The following is a 14,582-nucleotide window of genomic DNA, read 5'->3' on the forward strand; positions in this document are numbered from 1 at the left end:
ATCTTTGGCAGATTTATTTTTTAGTTTCAGTCCTTGTTTTTTTAGGCTAATCAGGAAATTTATTTCTTTGAGCATCACCTTTGTTACTGAGTTTAAAACAAGGAAAGAAGGCAGCTAAAGATTGTTTTCTTTACTTGCTAAAACATCAAAGGACTTGAAAATATAAAAGGAATTTAAAATGGAATATTTTTAAGGATAATCTGTTTTATCCTTTGCCTACAGACAAGGAGGCAAAGTTGATCTGTTAACGTTTTCTAGGTACTGGGGATGCCAACCTTCAGGAAGCAGACAGTCTCCTTGAACCCTACCTCCAGAAATTTCCAAATGTGTGTATTCTCAACAAATTTTGTAACAGTAATAATTTCACTTAGCTTAAAGTAGTATCTAAGTATTTTTCTCCTCTCCTTTCAAGGGTTCCATTATACTATTTTATGCTGCCAGAATAGATATACTGAAAGGAAATTTTGAAAAGGTAAATCAGTTTTTCCTTTTTAAGATTTTTGTTTGTGAAGTGTCCGACTGTGTTCAATTTAGTGGCAAAAAGTATGTATGATTCATCTTAGTAACTTTTGCTATAATGGTATATACTGATAATTATTTTTTTTCCCCATTCATGTCTAGTGTCAGTACTGATTCCAGCTCTTACTCTAAGATAAACTGAGAGGGAAGATTCTCTCATTTTTATGGATGAGAGTTCTTTGTTTGGGTGCTGCAAAAGAATTTTCTCTGTAGTTAGACACATCTCTATCATGGAACTGTAACTGAACAAGTTTTCATTATTCTTACTTGTTTAAATCCTAGGCGCAGTTGACATTCCAAGACTGCATAGCAGCTCAGCAAGAATGGAAGCAGATTCATCACCTCTGTTACTGGGAACTGATGTGGTGCTACACCTTCCAGCAGAACTGGCTTCAGGCATATCGGTATGCAGACCTGCTCAGCAAAGAGAGCAGGTGGTCTAAGGTAAATGGTCAGGTGGACATTAAAATGATATTTGAATAGTCGCTCATAATTACGTTTGCATTTTGCTGTGCAAAATGAGTTTCAATGTTCCCTTCTTCTAAAATCTACAGGTAAAGGGACAGTGCAACCAAACTGTAGGTTTAACTGTTGTTAAGGAGAAGGTTTTATTTCACATTATGAATCAATAGTTCCATTACTAACAATGAGTCAATCTCAGTAAAAACAGAAGTGCTCATCACAGTTGAGAGAAAGAAGCTGGAAAGGAAAACTGTCGATCTTAAATTCTAATTGAATTATAGTATTTGTTAATAAAACTTGGCTGAAGAAGCTGTTTTCATTATTTATAAAAAGATAAAGGCACACGTAGTCAGCAGGTGCTTTTTGACATGAATTAAAAAGTCTTCTGGAGATAGAGTCTTTTGAGAAAAGCAGGTCAAACTTGTAAAAACTACTCTCAGAGTAGGACCTAAGCATAATGTACAAATAATTTTGGATACATCTTTGTCTTTTCTTTCTTAGGTTATTCTTTTATACTAGGTGGAAAAGAGGATACATCCTGCTTATAACAAAAGAGGAAAACTCAGTGTGAAGTGCAGATGTCTTAAATAGAATTTCCCCTTTTTCTCTGCAAAGTCCTTCCCTTGAGTCAATGCTCAGATCATAAAATACTCATTGAGAATCGTTGCATCTGTCATTAACTTCTTTTTCTTTATCAGTTATTTGCATTGTGAATTGTCTCACTTTTTGCAGGAAGGATTTCTAATAATGGCTTGTTAAGTATATTAATAAATGTGTTGAAAATAAAATTAAACTACAAATTATGTGATAAACACATGGGTAAAGCTAAATAGTTCTACAAACCTGAAAATTCCTGGAAACACTTCACAGCAGCAAGTAGGGTGAGAGATTTCAGTTCTTAGTTTTTTATTTAACACAGCATATCAGTGTGGTAATATGTTGACTTCTGTTTATGAAATAGGCAATATACGTATTCCAGAAAGCAGCAATTTTATGTATGCTTCCAGAGGATGAACTGAAGAGTACCGGTGAGGACATTGTGTCTTTGTTCAGGTAAACATTTATGAAACAATTAGATGTGCAGTCCTCATATTCCATTCCAATTTCACACTTTCAAACTACTTTCAACTTGAATATCCTTGTTTAGTGTCACTTCCTCCCTGTGTATTACCTTTAACTTTTCTCATTACCCTTTAGCATCACATTGTTTAAAATGCTTTTATTAGCAACATACGTTTTGCATCAGCATTATGTGTGGTGGAAAACAGTCTTAAGATGTGATTCTTCCCAGGAGAATATGATATCTTACTAAATGAAACTAAAAGAAGTAAAAACTACTTAAACTGACCTCTTTTTTCTGTTTTGTCTCCTTTTAGACAAGTGGATGGCCTAAAACAGAGAATTGCGGGAAAATCTATTCCAACTGAGAAGTTTGCAGTAAGGAAAGCTCGGCGCTATGCAAGTTCTCAACCTGTGAAGCTGATATTACCTGCCTTGGTATTTATTATACTTAACTTTTGTCCTTAAAGGGAGAAATTGAAAAAAATGGGGATAAAAGAGGAGAATAATTTCTTTCATAATTTCTTACATTAAATTTATCGGTTAATATGTCTGATAGTTGCATTTCCTTTTTTTTTTTCCATATAATTATTGGCATTCATGAGAATGGAGTGGGCTTGGGACTTCTGTAAAATGTACTAAGGGCAGAATAAAACCGAGTCAGATTTTCCACGGCTGAATGTGACTCTGGGCAGCCCTCTGCCCACAGGGGTGTTGAAACTAAATGGTCTTTGAGATTTTTTTAAACCCAGGCCATCCTATATAGAACATCAATTGTAGCTGCATGGGGCTGCTGGTCACCTTTCTTCTACATTTGTCTCTACTGTATGTCTTACATTCTTCAGTTTGATAGAATTCCAATCTGCATCCCTCAGTCTCATTAGGAAGTTAAGGAGAGCTTCAGTATCATCTGCATCTCTGGTGAAATTAAAATTGCATTTTTTTTTTAATACTGAGTCTGAGTAGAATGTACAGAATTTAATGACACTTCAGAAATGCTGTTCTAATTTCACATGCTTTTAACTTCAGAAAATATTAATAGTGCCCTGCCAGTCTGTGTGTGCCTAGCAGTAATCCTTCGTATATGTGTATGCTAATATTTTTGTACTTAAAAATTTTACTTGAAGTGGAAAACATAATTTGAGAAGAATTTTTTTACATTAAAGCTCATTGATACAGAAAGAAACATTCAAAGCAAATTCATCCAGGAGTTTAAAATAATGGCTTATGTGTTTGATTTTGTGTGTGCTCGGTTATATACAAAGACCCGAGTGATAAAGTTGTCCAGGGCAAGTGCTATTCAGATGTGAGTGCTATTTTTTTTTATCTTATTGGCAAATGTTGTATTTTTTAATATTATTTTTTTCCACCACGTTTTAAGCAAAAGTGAACATCATGCAGAGTATTAGCTTCATGAATGTATATTAACAAGGAGCAAAGAATTGAAATAAAGCTAGCATAATGTAGTTGATAATATCAATAACACTTTCTTTTCTACTTTCTTAGAACCAATTTTTTCGCCTTCTGAAAAACCATGTAGCAGAAATATAAGCAGAAAACATAAGCAGAAAAATTTCAATGATATATTTGCTTCAAAATGACATTGTTTCATATTTCACAGATGTAATTACAAATGCAAATTAAAAAAACCAAATTGTACTATATACTATACATTGTTAGTGATGAAAGAGTGAGGAACTTATCCAAGATTATTGTTGGCTAGAATTAAATCTGCATAATTGTCCTCTGATTCTCTTCAATTTTTATCACATCACACATTAATTAATGCATCTAAACAACTATATTAGTTACTATTAGACTGATTCACCTGGGGAGTTTTTTGCTAGGATTTGTCTTGATGATTAATTTTAAGTGAGATTTGGAGGAATATATTAGCTGTTGGATGTGTGTATTACTATGTATGTAATAAAACCACAGGGGAAATTTTATTTACTTTATCTGCTGTTTCTCCACATGGAAGATAACAGCCTATAATTGTCTTTGAAAATTTGTAAGTACCTGGTGAAATGTTCATTACACATTGTCGAATGCTTATTTGAAGTGACACAGTTACTTTCATTCTTGGGCTACTTAACAGTGACAAACGTTGAAACTTTTCATATTGTTTGAAACAACTTTTTGTAGGCAGTATCTTCATGTTCTCAAAATGTTCCATAACAGCCTTCCGAAGGACTCTCTTTAGTTAGGTATCTGTGCAATTCTATGAGCTTGTCTTATTTATTTTTTGTCAGGAAATGATGTATGTCTGGAATGGCTTTGCAATTGTGGGCAAAAGAGCAGATCTCACCGAAAATTTATTAGTAACAATCGAAAAAGAAGAAACTGCTCTGAAAAATGAAACAAGTAAGTAGTTGATTAAGTTGGAATTGATATGCTAGTAAGAAATGTTGATGTTTATCATTGCTTCCATTTTACTAACATCCTGTGAGGTAAGTTCTGTCTTACACAATATTCTGTTTAATCTGAGTATTGAAATTTTGGAGCTGCTTATTTTTTTAGTGGTTTGCAATATATGCTTCATCAGGTTTAATTAATGCTAGGGTAGAATGTAGAAAACTCAAGAGCTGGAGGTTATTACTTTCAGGACTTAAAATAGTATAGAGATATATATTTAATAAATTTTTAAATGTCTGAAAAGTACTGAAGGTACTAAGCCAGATTATATCAAACTTCAACTGTATATTGAATAAAGTATATAAGTATAATGTATAGTAGGAATTATGAAGTATTGTGCACAAATCTATTTTTTTTTAAAACTTCCATTAAAATAAAATGTCTGGCCTTATTTGCTGTTCCTTAATTCAGAGTTTATCAGATAGCTGCCATTACCTGCTATGTAGGCTTCTCAGTAGACTTCTCCTATAAGTTCTTCTAAAATGAATAAATGTTAGTTTTTTTCATAATGGTGATTCACAAATAACAGTTTGTTTTGTAGTCAGATTTTAATCATGCCTATTAACAGTTTAGCAAGTTAGTTTTCCCACATCATTAAAACTGGTGATTACATGATGTGTCATGAGTTCTATGTAAATAGTTTAGAAATTACTGAAAGAAGTGTCAATTTACCCTGTGTACATTGGTAAAAGTGATCTTTGGGTGGACAGTACCAAAACCCATTCAGTTTGTTACTAGCAGATAAAAATACCTGTTTCAAAATTGTCCAGAATAACTTTCCCTAAAACATAGCATTCCAGTAGGGCCAAAACCCTGGAAAACTGAATTTCAAATTGCAATATTCTGAATCTTCTCCTGAGCTCTATTCTGCAGGCAAGATACACAATGAGAGGTGTTTGCACAAAGTAAGGAATGAAAGCAATAGAATATCCTTGCTAGTAAAGAAAACAGTAGAAGTAAGCATACACCGGTATTAGGGACTGATATTAATAGTAAACCAAATATTACTGTTCTGTTTTATTCTAAATATGTACAGGATGTACAGGAAAAGTGAGACTTTCTAATACACAAATTAAATACATAATAGTGTGAATGTACTACCCTTGTCACATGCCTAAAATGTTTAGTCTTCAAATAAGCAAACATGAAAAATAGACTGCTATGGCAGGAGAGGTATTCTTTTTTTTTCCTCCTTTTTTGTTGCCTTGTTGAAATAAAAATGTAGGCAAAAAGCAAGACATCTGCGGATAAAGTTACACTGCTGTGAATTTTGTGCAAAGTGTGCTGGCTGAAGCTGTTGGAAATCCAAAGATATTTTATGCAGATACCTGTACTATAAGTATCTAGTCAGTTTAGAACAGAAGTAAATTTCCTGTCAAATTCCGTGGTGAAGATGCACAAGATGGCACCCTTAGAGAAACAGAATGAAACAATTGCAGTGGCAATGAAATAGAAATGAAGTAGATGATCAGGGGTATAGAGGATATTTATCTCTAAAGAAACAGGTGAGCTCTTGTTGAAACAGAAAGCAGTTGAATGATGTTTTAGGATCTTTACATCCATAAAAGCAGAGGCTGGAGGAGAAATGAAATGGTCTTGTCTTGTTTGTTGTTTTAATTTTCTTGAGAACACTGGTGTAACTTCCTTTTTAACAACTGAAGGATAGGGAAACATGGGTGAGGATCCTTTTTATGGATATACCTAAAGTTAGTAAGTCCTTGACTATAAGTCTGCTTTCTCTCACTGAGAGAAGTTCCTGCATGGGAAAATGAACTTAGTTACACTGCCCAAACAAATAGACCAAGTAGTCCAAGGGAATCAAGACTGTGTATCCAGAGCTGCATTTCTGAGTTGCTATCACATTAAAACTAAAGCTGAGGTGTGTATCTATAGCATTCAGATAGTAGCTTAATTCCTGTAAAAATGAGTGTCCAAAAAGAAAAGGAGTGTGTGTACAATAAGTATTATAAAAATCTGAATTACTAAATAGTAGTGTTATGGCTGTAGACTGTGGTATAAAATGTTTATAAATGGCTTGGAAATGTGTTATTAACAGCAGCTAAAGTAAATAAACTGGTGCTTTCAAATAGTTGTTTTTTTTTGTAAAAACAGTATGTTCTTCTAATAGAAGCATGCAGTTTAAAAATAGGATGTAATTCTGTAAAATGTAAAAAATTTTTTTACAGTTTATGAATCTTTTGTAGTAACGACTGTAGTGAAATACAGTTTTGTTCTGGAATTTCCATCTTTGAGCCTGATTAACTTTTAACGATATGGAGTCAGACAAAATAAAGACAGTCATTAACAGAATTGCCTCTGAGTTGAGACCCAAAGAAAGTGTTTAAAGCTATTAGCAGAATGAGGCACGGATACAGTATTATTTTAAGAGACAGCTGTCAGTACTAGATAGCTTAAAAGGACTGCTAAGGTGCTGTTAAAAAAAAAAAGTAGGTTAATTATACACAGAGGTCATTTAGGGATTGAGACTTCTCAGAGAGAGCTGTAGGTACTGCGTTTACTTCATGTGAATAGGCACAGCAAGGAATCTGTCAATGAGTGAAAATGGTTGTATAGGGCTGAAAATAGAGATGACAGATGGAATGAGGTGGAACACTTCAGAAATTACTTTTTTCCTCAGGTTTTTGCAGTTTTGTCATTACCAAAATACATATATATAAAAGAATTCTTAACATTAAGAAAAAAATCATTTTGAGTTATTTTTTGTTTCATTATAATGGCACTGTTTCCTCTGGTAAAGAGAACTGAAGGAAGATGGGTCTTACACATTTATTGCCAAGGTTGTCCGTGTTAAATTGGCCCATCCATTTACTGTTCTTGTTGGAGTGTTTTGGCTTTCTGTCTTCTCTTCCTGTGGGACATGCTAGGGAAGTGTTAGTTGAAAAAAAAGCTAAAAACTGGCAAGATTTTACTGGTACCAATCTTAGTCCCAGTAGTTTTGAGGAATTAGACCCTTGGGAGATAACCACATGAATCTATTACTAGTAAAACAGGCTAGACGAGTGCAGCGTTCTACCTGTCACTAAAAGCACAATCTGTCAGTTTTAACTATCAAGACTTTCTGAGTTTAAACACAGACAAAAATAAGCCAAGTATAGTGGGAAAGCACTCCCCCAAATCCTGAGATGCTCTCGTCTTGCATATTTCAGAACTGCTTATGTAGGATTTTTTGGCAGACTATGAAAAAAAAAAAAAAAGTGACCTCAGAGAGATGGTAATTAGTTGTAAACAACATGATGTAGAGGGAGGGTGTTTTGCTTCTTGAATTGTTAATGTATGTGCAGCCATCTGTCTATCCATATGTGTTTTCTTTCCTTTCTTTTCCTTCCCTACACCTAGCAAATGCTATAAACCAAGGCAAAAAAAAAAAAAACACCAAAAGACCACAAACCCATACACGTATGACCATACACTTTGCAGCAACTCATTTTGCCTGGTAATTTTAGTCCTATTGAGCATAAAGCTTTCATGAATTTTCCAAATGTTAAACACTAATAGTGAACTTTCTTAATTGTTAAAGATTATGCTAATAAATACGCTTTCTTGAATTTCTGTCGCTGGATAGTGCATCCTCATAATTATGCAGAAATGAATCCTATGCTTTTCACATTACTGGCTGGTGCTGTGGGGGTTCTGCCAGTACTTTTCTTTCTGTTTTAGATGTTATATGTGTTATAAGTCTTTAGCTGATGCTAATTCATGTCCTCTTTGAACTGACTTGGTAATATAGAAGAATGGGGAACACCTGGATATTTAGGCTTCTTTTTTATTGTTCTTAGTCTGTATTCTTAGAAATATATAGATGCTATGTGTGTTTGCTTTCTAGAAGACAGTATATCAAATTGTTCGTGTGGATTATATGTGTGTTGATTTGTAAAATTCTGAGAAGCAAGCTCTTGACTCTGATTACATATTCCCTACTGAAAATCTTGTTTGCTTTTTCATGATCGTGTCTTCAGATTGTTTTATGTATTTTGCTTTTACTTTCAGGCCACAATGAATACTATATGGATGATGTGTGTATGTTGCAGTTACTGAAAGGCCTTTGCCTTAAACACTTGGGAAGACTCATGCAAGCTGAACTATGTTTCAATCAAGTAATTCAAAGGTAAGTATAATAGAAATAGACATTTTACCTTTATTTTGGACCTTTCAGTAAAATTTATGATGTTCCTGCAGAAACGTTCACATCAGAATTTTGGATAGTTCAACTTTATTATCTTGTTAAGGAACTGGAGTTAAAATATCTTTGAAAGTAGCTGGAGGAAGAAAATTTGTTTATAATTTCTACAGCTATTTCACGATTTTTATAAAAATATGATGCTTTAGACCAAGTGCATCACACTGACAAGTAGTGCATTTATCTAGATACATTTGTAATTACTATTTTTGTATTTGCAGAACTATCAGTGTAAGTAAAGGTAATTCATGTGAATTTATTGTTGAGAAATTTCCAGGGTTAGGAATTTATTCAGCATTTTAGATGTCAGATCCATATCTACTGTAATAATTTTACTATTACAACTAATCATGAATTGATTGTGAATTTCTTGGTATTTTTTCAAGAAATTAGGCTGGAAACTATGTTTGTGCAATTTCTCTAAAGAACAATAATCTAGAAGAAGTACTTTGAGTTAAAATGAGAATGTCTTCTATAATTCTAGTGCCTGTTGCAGCTTCTGCACCACAGGGCCTTGTCTTACCAATTCTAAGATCCCTAATGGGTTTAGTGAAACACTTGCAAGTTACTTGGATTTTGTTTATAAATTTCCTAAAAGTCTTTCTCCAAAGATACTTGATCTGGGGGCCTGATGAATCTCAAAAACTTCTCTACCACTTCTTTAAAAAGATGTTTTGAATGGGGAGGAGGAGGAATTTTCTGGTAAATTAAGTTTGCTCTTTACTTTCTTGAGCAGCTATAAATACATGTTTCTGTGCATCAAAGCTTGCCTTGGTGGATGAGGTAATTCTAGAGATAAGATTTTTTAAATGTTGATGATTGTTGCAAACTTCACATTCTGAAAAATTGTTTGATATTATTGTATCCAAAAAAGAATTGATTGTGAAGTACATAGGAAAGGCCAGGATACTCAGTGCCCTCTTCAACTCATTCTCTACCACCAAAATCACTCTTCAGGAATTTTCCAGATTCCTGAGACTTGTGGAAAAGTCTGGAACAATAAAAACTTTCCCTTGGTGGAAGAGGGTCAGGTTAGGAAATATTTAAACAAACTGGATGTATGTATATCCATGGCAAGTGAATGTACTTCACAGGACCTATTAGTGTACATTCATGACTGCTGAGGGCTGGCCAATGCCATTTTTCATTGAAAAATAATTTCTGAGGAGTGAAATAAAGCAAATGTCACTCTAGTCTTCAAGAAAGACAAGAAGGATACATAGGGCAACTATAGACCACTCAACTTCACACTGTGGGAGGAGCAGTGGATCTCCAGTTTAGAAACTTTCTGACACCTTTTGACGTGGTGTCATGTAATAGCATCGTAGAGAAGTTGATCAAGTCTAGACTAGTTAAGGAGGCACTGGTGTGGATTGAAAACTTGCTGAACTGTTGCATTCAGAAGACCTATGATCAGCAGCACAAAGTCAGCTTGCCAGTCAGCCTTGCAGAATACTACAGGGTTTGACACTGGGTTGCTTATAGTTAGAATGGTGTTGATACCACACCAATGTTCTGGCAGTTACTGAGATATGCTCTAAAGCATTGAGTCTGTCACTTTAGTTAGCCCCTCAATGAAATGCCAGTAGGCTGGGGTTAGATTAGAGGTGGGAAGAAGATGTCACCGGGACAGCTGACCTCAGTCAAAGATCTGTTCATCATGATCAGTAACAAAAGCCGGAGGGGGATTGAGAAAATGATGTGATTGAACTTAGCTGTCTACTAGTGTGAAAGCACTATGCCAGGCTAGAGAAATGATCCAACAGCAATCTTAGAAAGTTCTGCAAAAGAAAATGGCAAGCTCTGGTGAGGAAGCTAGCTCCCTGCACCACCTCAGGCTTGTGGCAGCATGATTGGAAAGCACACTGGCAGAAAAAGCCCTGGAGATTCTGAAATTGATTCAGTCAATTCCAAATTGACAGTAAGCCAGCAGTGTGCCTTAGCAACGGGTTGTATTAGGAACAGTGTCATCAGCAGGTCAAGGGAGGTGATCTTTCCTCACTACTCAGTTCTGATGAGGCCACATCTAGATTACTGTATCCAGTTCTGGGCTTCCCAGTACAAGAGAGACGTGAACATACTGTATCAAGCCTAGCAAAGGGCCACAAAGATGATTAAGAGATTGGAACTTCTGTTATATCTGGAGAGACTGAGATAGCTGGGGCTGCTCCGCCTGGAGTAAGAAAGGCTTCTGTCGGGTTGGAAGGGTCATATGTATAGACCACAGAATCACAGGAAAACTAGTTGGAAGGGACCCACAGGTACCATCAAATCCAACTCCTGGCTCCTCACAGGACCACTCAATAATCAAACCATATTGCTGAAAGTATTGTCCAAAAGCTCCTTGAACTCCGGCAGGTTGGGACAGGGAGTCTGTAGGGTTTCTATCCTTGAAAATATTTGAAATCTAACTTTACACAATCCTAAGCTGGTTGCTGTTTTTGACTCTGCTTTGAGTGGAGTAGTAGTAAGAGATAGTGGATTAGATAATCTCCATTGGTGCCTTCCTGCCATTGATGATTCTACAGATTCCATGTCAAAGAAGAGCTGAATTTTCTTCTTTGATGCTTTCTTCAGGCAAAGGGAGTATTAGGATCACAGTTTTCTGTGCACAGGAAAAAGTATTTACATTGCAAGACAGTGAAAAATGCTTTTAATATTGTGTTATCTTTTTGTTCCTTTTTTTTTTTTTTTTTTTAACTGTAAGTCACATAGTCTGTGTCCAACCTTGGATGTATGTTCTTGGTAGCTTGGATAATAATTAGGAATGAACAAATCTTTGCTTGCTGAAAATCATGATAGTATTCAATACCCATGGCTTGCGGGTGTTATGGATATGCACAGGGTCAACTGGTAAAAAAAGTTCAAGAATTTTCTGTGGCTATTGACTTCTACAGGTGGTGATTGCATTTAGAAGTTAAGTGATCACTTAAGATAATGTTGTATTTAGCCATTCTGTATTTTTCTGATTTCCTAGTGAGAAGCAAATAAAATATGATAGCTATTTGGTGCCATACACCATGTATGAGCTGGGCCTTCTATACAAACAACAAGATGAGAGAGAGAAAGCTGTAAGATACATTGAAACTGCAAAGTAAGTTGATTTTTTCTTTGTTTTAACTTAGAGATTAAGAATATCTGAGTAAACTTAGCAGTGATGGATTTTTTTCCTGACAGTCCTCTGACAAAGTAGAAGTAAATCTTTGTTTCTGACTACAAAAAGTCATCCAATATAGTTGAATTTGATAGTTTCACTGTTGTACTGCTTCAGGCACAATGGAAGAGACTACACTGAGCAACAGAGTATTAAGAGAAAGCATCTCCTTTAGTTTTAAATGTAGTTAAATTTAGTTTTTAGAGATGCTGACTTTCTGTGTAGGAGAGGGCTGCACTCCATTTGGTTTGGAGCTGGAGACTCCAGAAAAGGGTCTGTACCAGCTGTGACATGGAGAGCAGCTGTGGGCCTTATATCTGCTGCAGTAAAAATGTTATTGGGTATAGGTTAAATGCTAGTATAGTTCTGAGCACCTTCCTTTTTCTTTCTAAATTCGATTGCAGAAGAGCAGCAGATAACAGAATTTACTATAATGCAGCATGTTTATTTCAAATATTGAATGCAGGAAAGAATGTAAATTGCCCCTAATGTGGATAGGGAAGTATGCCAAGTGTGCAGCAGTGTTGCGAATTAGAAAGAACAGTCTTGTAAAATGCTTTTTAGAAACAATAGCTTTTTGCTTTTGTTTTGTTTTGGTTTTGCTTACATAATTTGATTTCTTTGTTGGAAGGACTGCCAAATGATCAAAATAAGCGAAAGAGACATGTTAAGACATGGGTGCAGTTTAGCAGGAAATATTATTAGTAGTGGTTTAATTCTCTGCTCTGTAGAGGTAGCTTAAATCTCAGAAGACTTTAATTCATCAGTGTATCAAGCTGTTTCCTGCAGCATGAGTGAAAGCTTTTAACTCAGTATTTCAGTGCATATATGAGGTAAAAATAATCCAGCTGATGAAGGAACTTTACTGTTTGCAGAAACAACTACAAAGAATACTCTATGGAGTCCAGATTGCACTTCAGGATTCATGCAGCACTCGACAGCTTGAAAGTGTCACCTGCTTCAACACCTTGAATGAGGAGGATTCATTTCATGCATATAATGCATGCAATAGTCTGCACAATCTCTTGGCAATCTTTTTTAAATCTTCAAAAGGAATCTAGTGATTGTTTTCTGATATCTCTAATTTGATGTATGTTATTTCTTTAGACTATTCTTTATGGCTCATATACTGTATCTACTTGATACTTTAAAAAAGACCTTATATTTTATTTGATATAAGTAATTTAATATTTGACTTAGTGGGGGATATTTAAAAAACAGTTGATGGTGCAATAAAATTTAATTCAAACACTTTATTTTTTATATGAAAACAGATGCTGGCTATGCAGTGGAACTGGTGATAATTTCAGCCTTTTGAGAAGGTTTGATTTTCTGCAGTACACTTAAGATCTTTTTGCCTCTGGAACAACAATGCAATGGCTGCAGTAACTTGTACCCGTGTTTGGCATATCATATTCTGAAATTTTCATTCCAGAGGGAAAAAATCTTCATTTTTGACTTAACTTCATTTTGGGAACAAAATGAATTTGTCCAAAGTGCAATATTTTTATATCTTTTAGGGTAAAGTTAAGCAGGGCTACAGGTAAAAAAACTCTGCAGCTCTAGTCCACCCGAAATAAGTGGTCATGGGACATTTTTCAGTCATAGAAAAGCAGGGCTACTAGGGAAATTAAGAGACCATTTGTTACATATTCCCACCCTTAAAATGGAATCAAGGTCTTACGTTATTCATTGCAGATACTTGTTCAAACTGTTTAAAAAAAGTTGTAACTTGCACAAGCAGTGTTTTCCAGTGCTTTGTTATTTCTACAGATAATTTTCCTGGTGTCTACCCCAATTCCTTGACTGAAACTGATTACTTCCCATCTTCCATGTAATGGATCTGGAGAATGGAGAGGCAGTCTGAATATTGAGACTACTTTTCTGAAGCAGTCTTTCAATATTTGAAGACTGGCTCTTCTGTTGCTTGTTTTGGTTCATGGATTGCAGTCAGAGCAAATAAAAACTTGCAGAACATAATTATTTTCCTGATCTTTGGGAATAACTGTTATTAATTGGAGTTGCTTTTGCATCAAAAAAATAATCCAATTTTAAACTTGAAATTAAGTGCATATTGTAACCATAACTTTCTACCACAAAGTGGGTAGTAAAATGGAGATGTGGTTATAAGTTTTGTTTTCTCATTAATATGTGGAGAACATTATCAAATTTAGCTTCCCAATTCATTTCTAATACTTCTGCAAGTTTTACTAGCACTCTTTTCTTAACTAAGAATTTATCTGACATTCTAAGCACTGGAACAAGATTTGTAGAGTGCAGGTTGATGCCCTGTGACACTCAGTGTTCAAGAGGCATTTGAATAATGCCCTCAGTAATATGTACTAACTTTTGGTTAGCCCTGAAGAGTTCAGGCAGTTGGACAAGGTGATCAATGAAGACTTCTTCCAACTGTTCAGTTATGTTCTATTCTATTCTCTTCTGTTCATTTCCAATAACTGCTCTGCCACAGTTTATTGCAAAACCTGCCAATCTCCATATTTTAGTAATTTTAGTGTATTTGTTTTCCCATGATAAATAATTGACAGTACTAATGTGATTCTCTGCCCTCAGCTTCCACCCAAGAGAAAATGAATAAAATAGGTGTAAAAACCTCTCCTCAACAGATGACAAACTATGAAATTTCTAATTAATTAGTCAATCTAATGTAAACACTGTTATTAAGAACACAGCTTTATTCCATCACTTTATAAATGAATAATTAAGTCGCATAAAAATCCATAACACAGGTAAAGTAAGAGTTTAAAAATAGTAGTT

At 34.9% G+C, this 14,582-nt stretch overlaps 1 protein-coding gene across 1 annotated transcript in view; it reads left to right on the top strand.

Annotated features, from left to right (window-relative positions):
- The window catches only part of TTC39B (tetratricopeptide repeat domain 39B), a 74,882-nt gene extending 61,523 nt beyond the window's left edge, over nt 1-13,359 (top strand). The window contains exons 11-19 of the mRNA XM_065745513.1: nt 259-326; nt 413-472; nt 802-963; nt 1,943-2,034; nt 2,358-2,478; nt 4,293-4,404; nt 8,464-8,581; nt 11,631-11,747; nt 12,683-13,359. Of these exons, the coding sequence (XP_065601585.1) occupies nt 259-326; nt 413-472; nt 802-963; nt 1,943-2,034; nt 2,358-2,478; nt 4,293-4,404; nt 8,464-8,581; nt 11,631-11,747; nt 12,683-12,779 (947 nt within the window). The 3' untranslated portion in view covers nt 12,780-13,359. The remainder of the gene's footprint in view (nt 1-258; nt 327-412; nt 473-801; nt 964-1,942; nt 2,035-2,357; nt 2,479-4,292; nt 4,405-8,463; nt 8,582-11,630; nt 11,748-12,682) is intronic.
- Nucleotides 13,360-14,582: the final 1,223 nt, after the last annotated feature.

This window comes from Cyrtonyx montezumae, unplaced genomic scaffold (genome assembly GCF_038088225.1).
Source record: "Cyrtonyx montezumae isolate F1298 unplaced genomic scaffold, pur_monq_1.0 scaffold_36, whole genome shotgun sequence".
In the NCBI taxonomy this organism is placed as follows: Eukaryota; Metazoa; Chordata; class Aves; order Galliformes; family Odontophoridae; genus Cyrtonyx; species Cyrtonyx montezumae.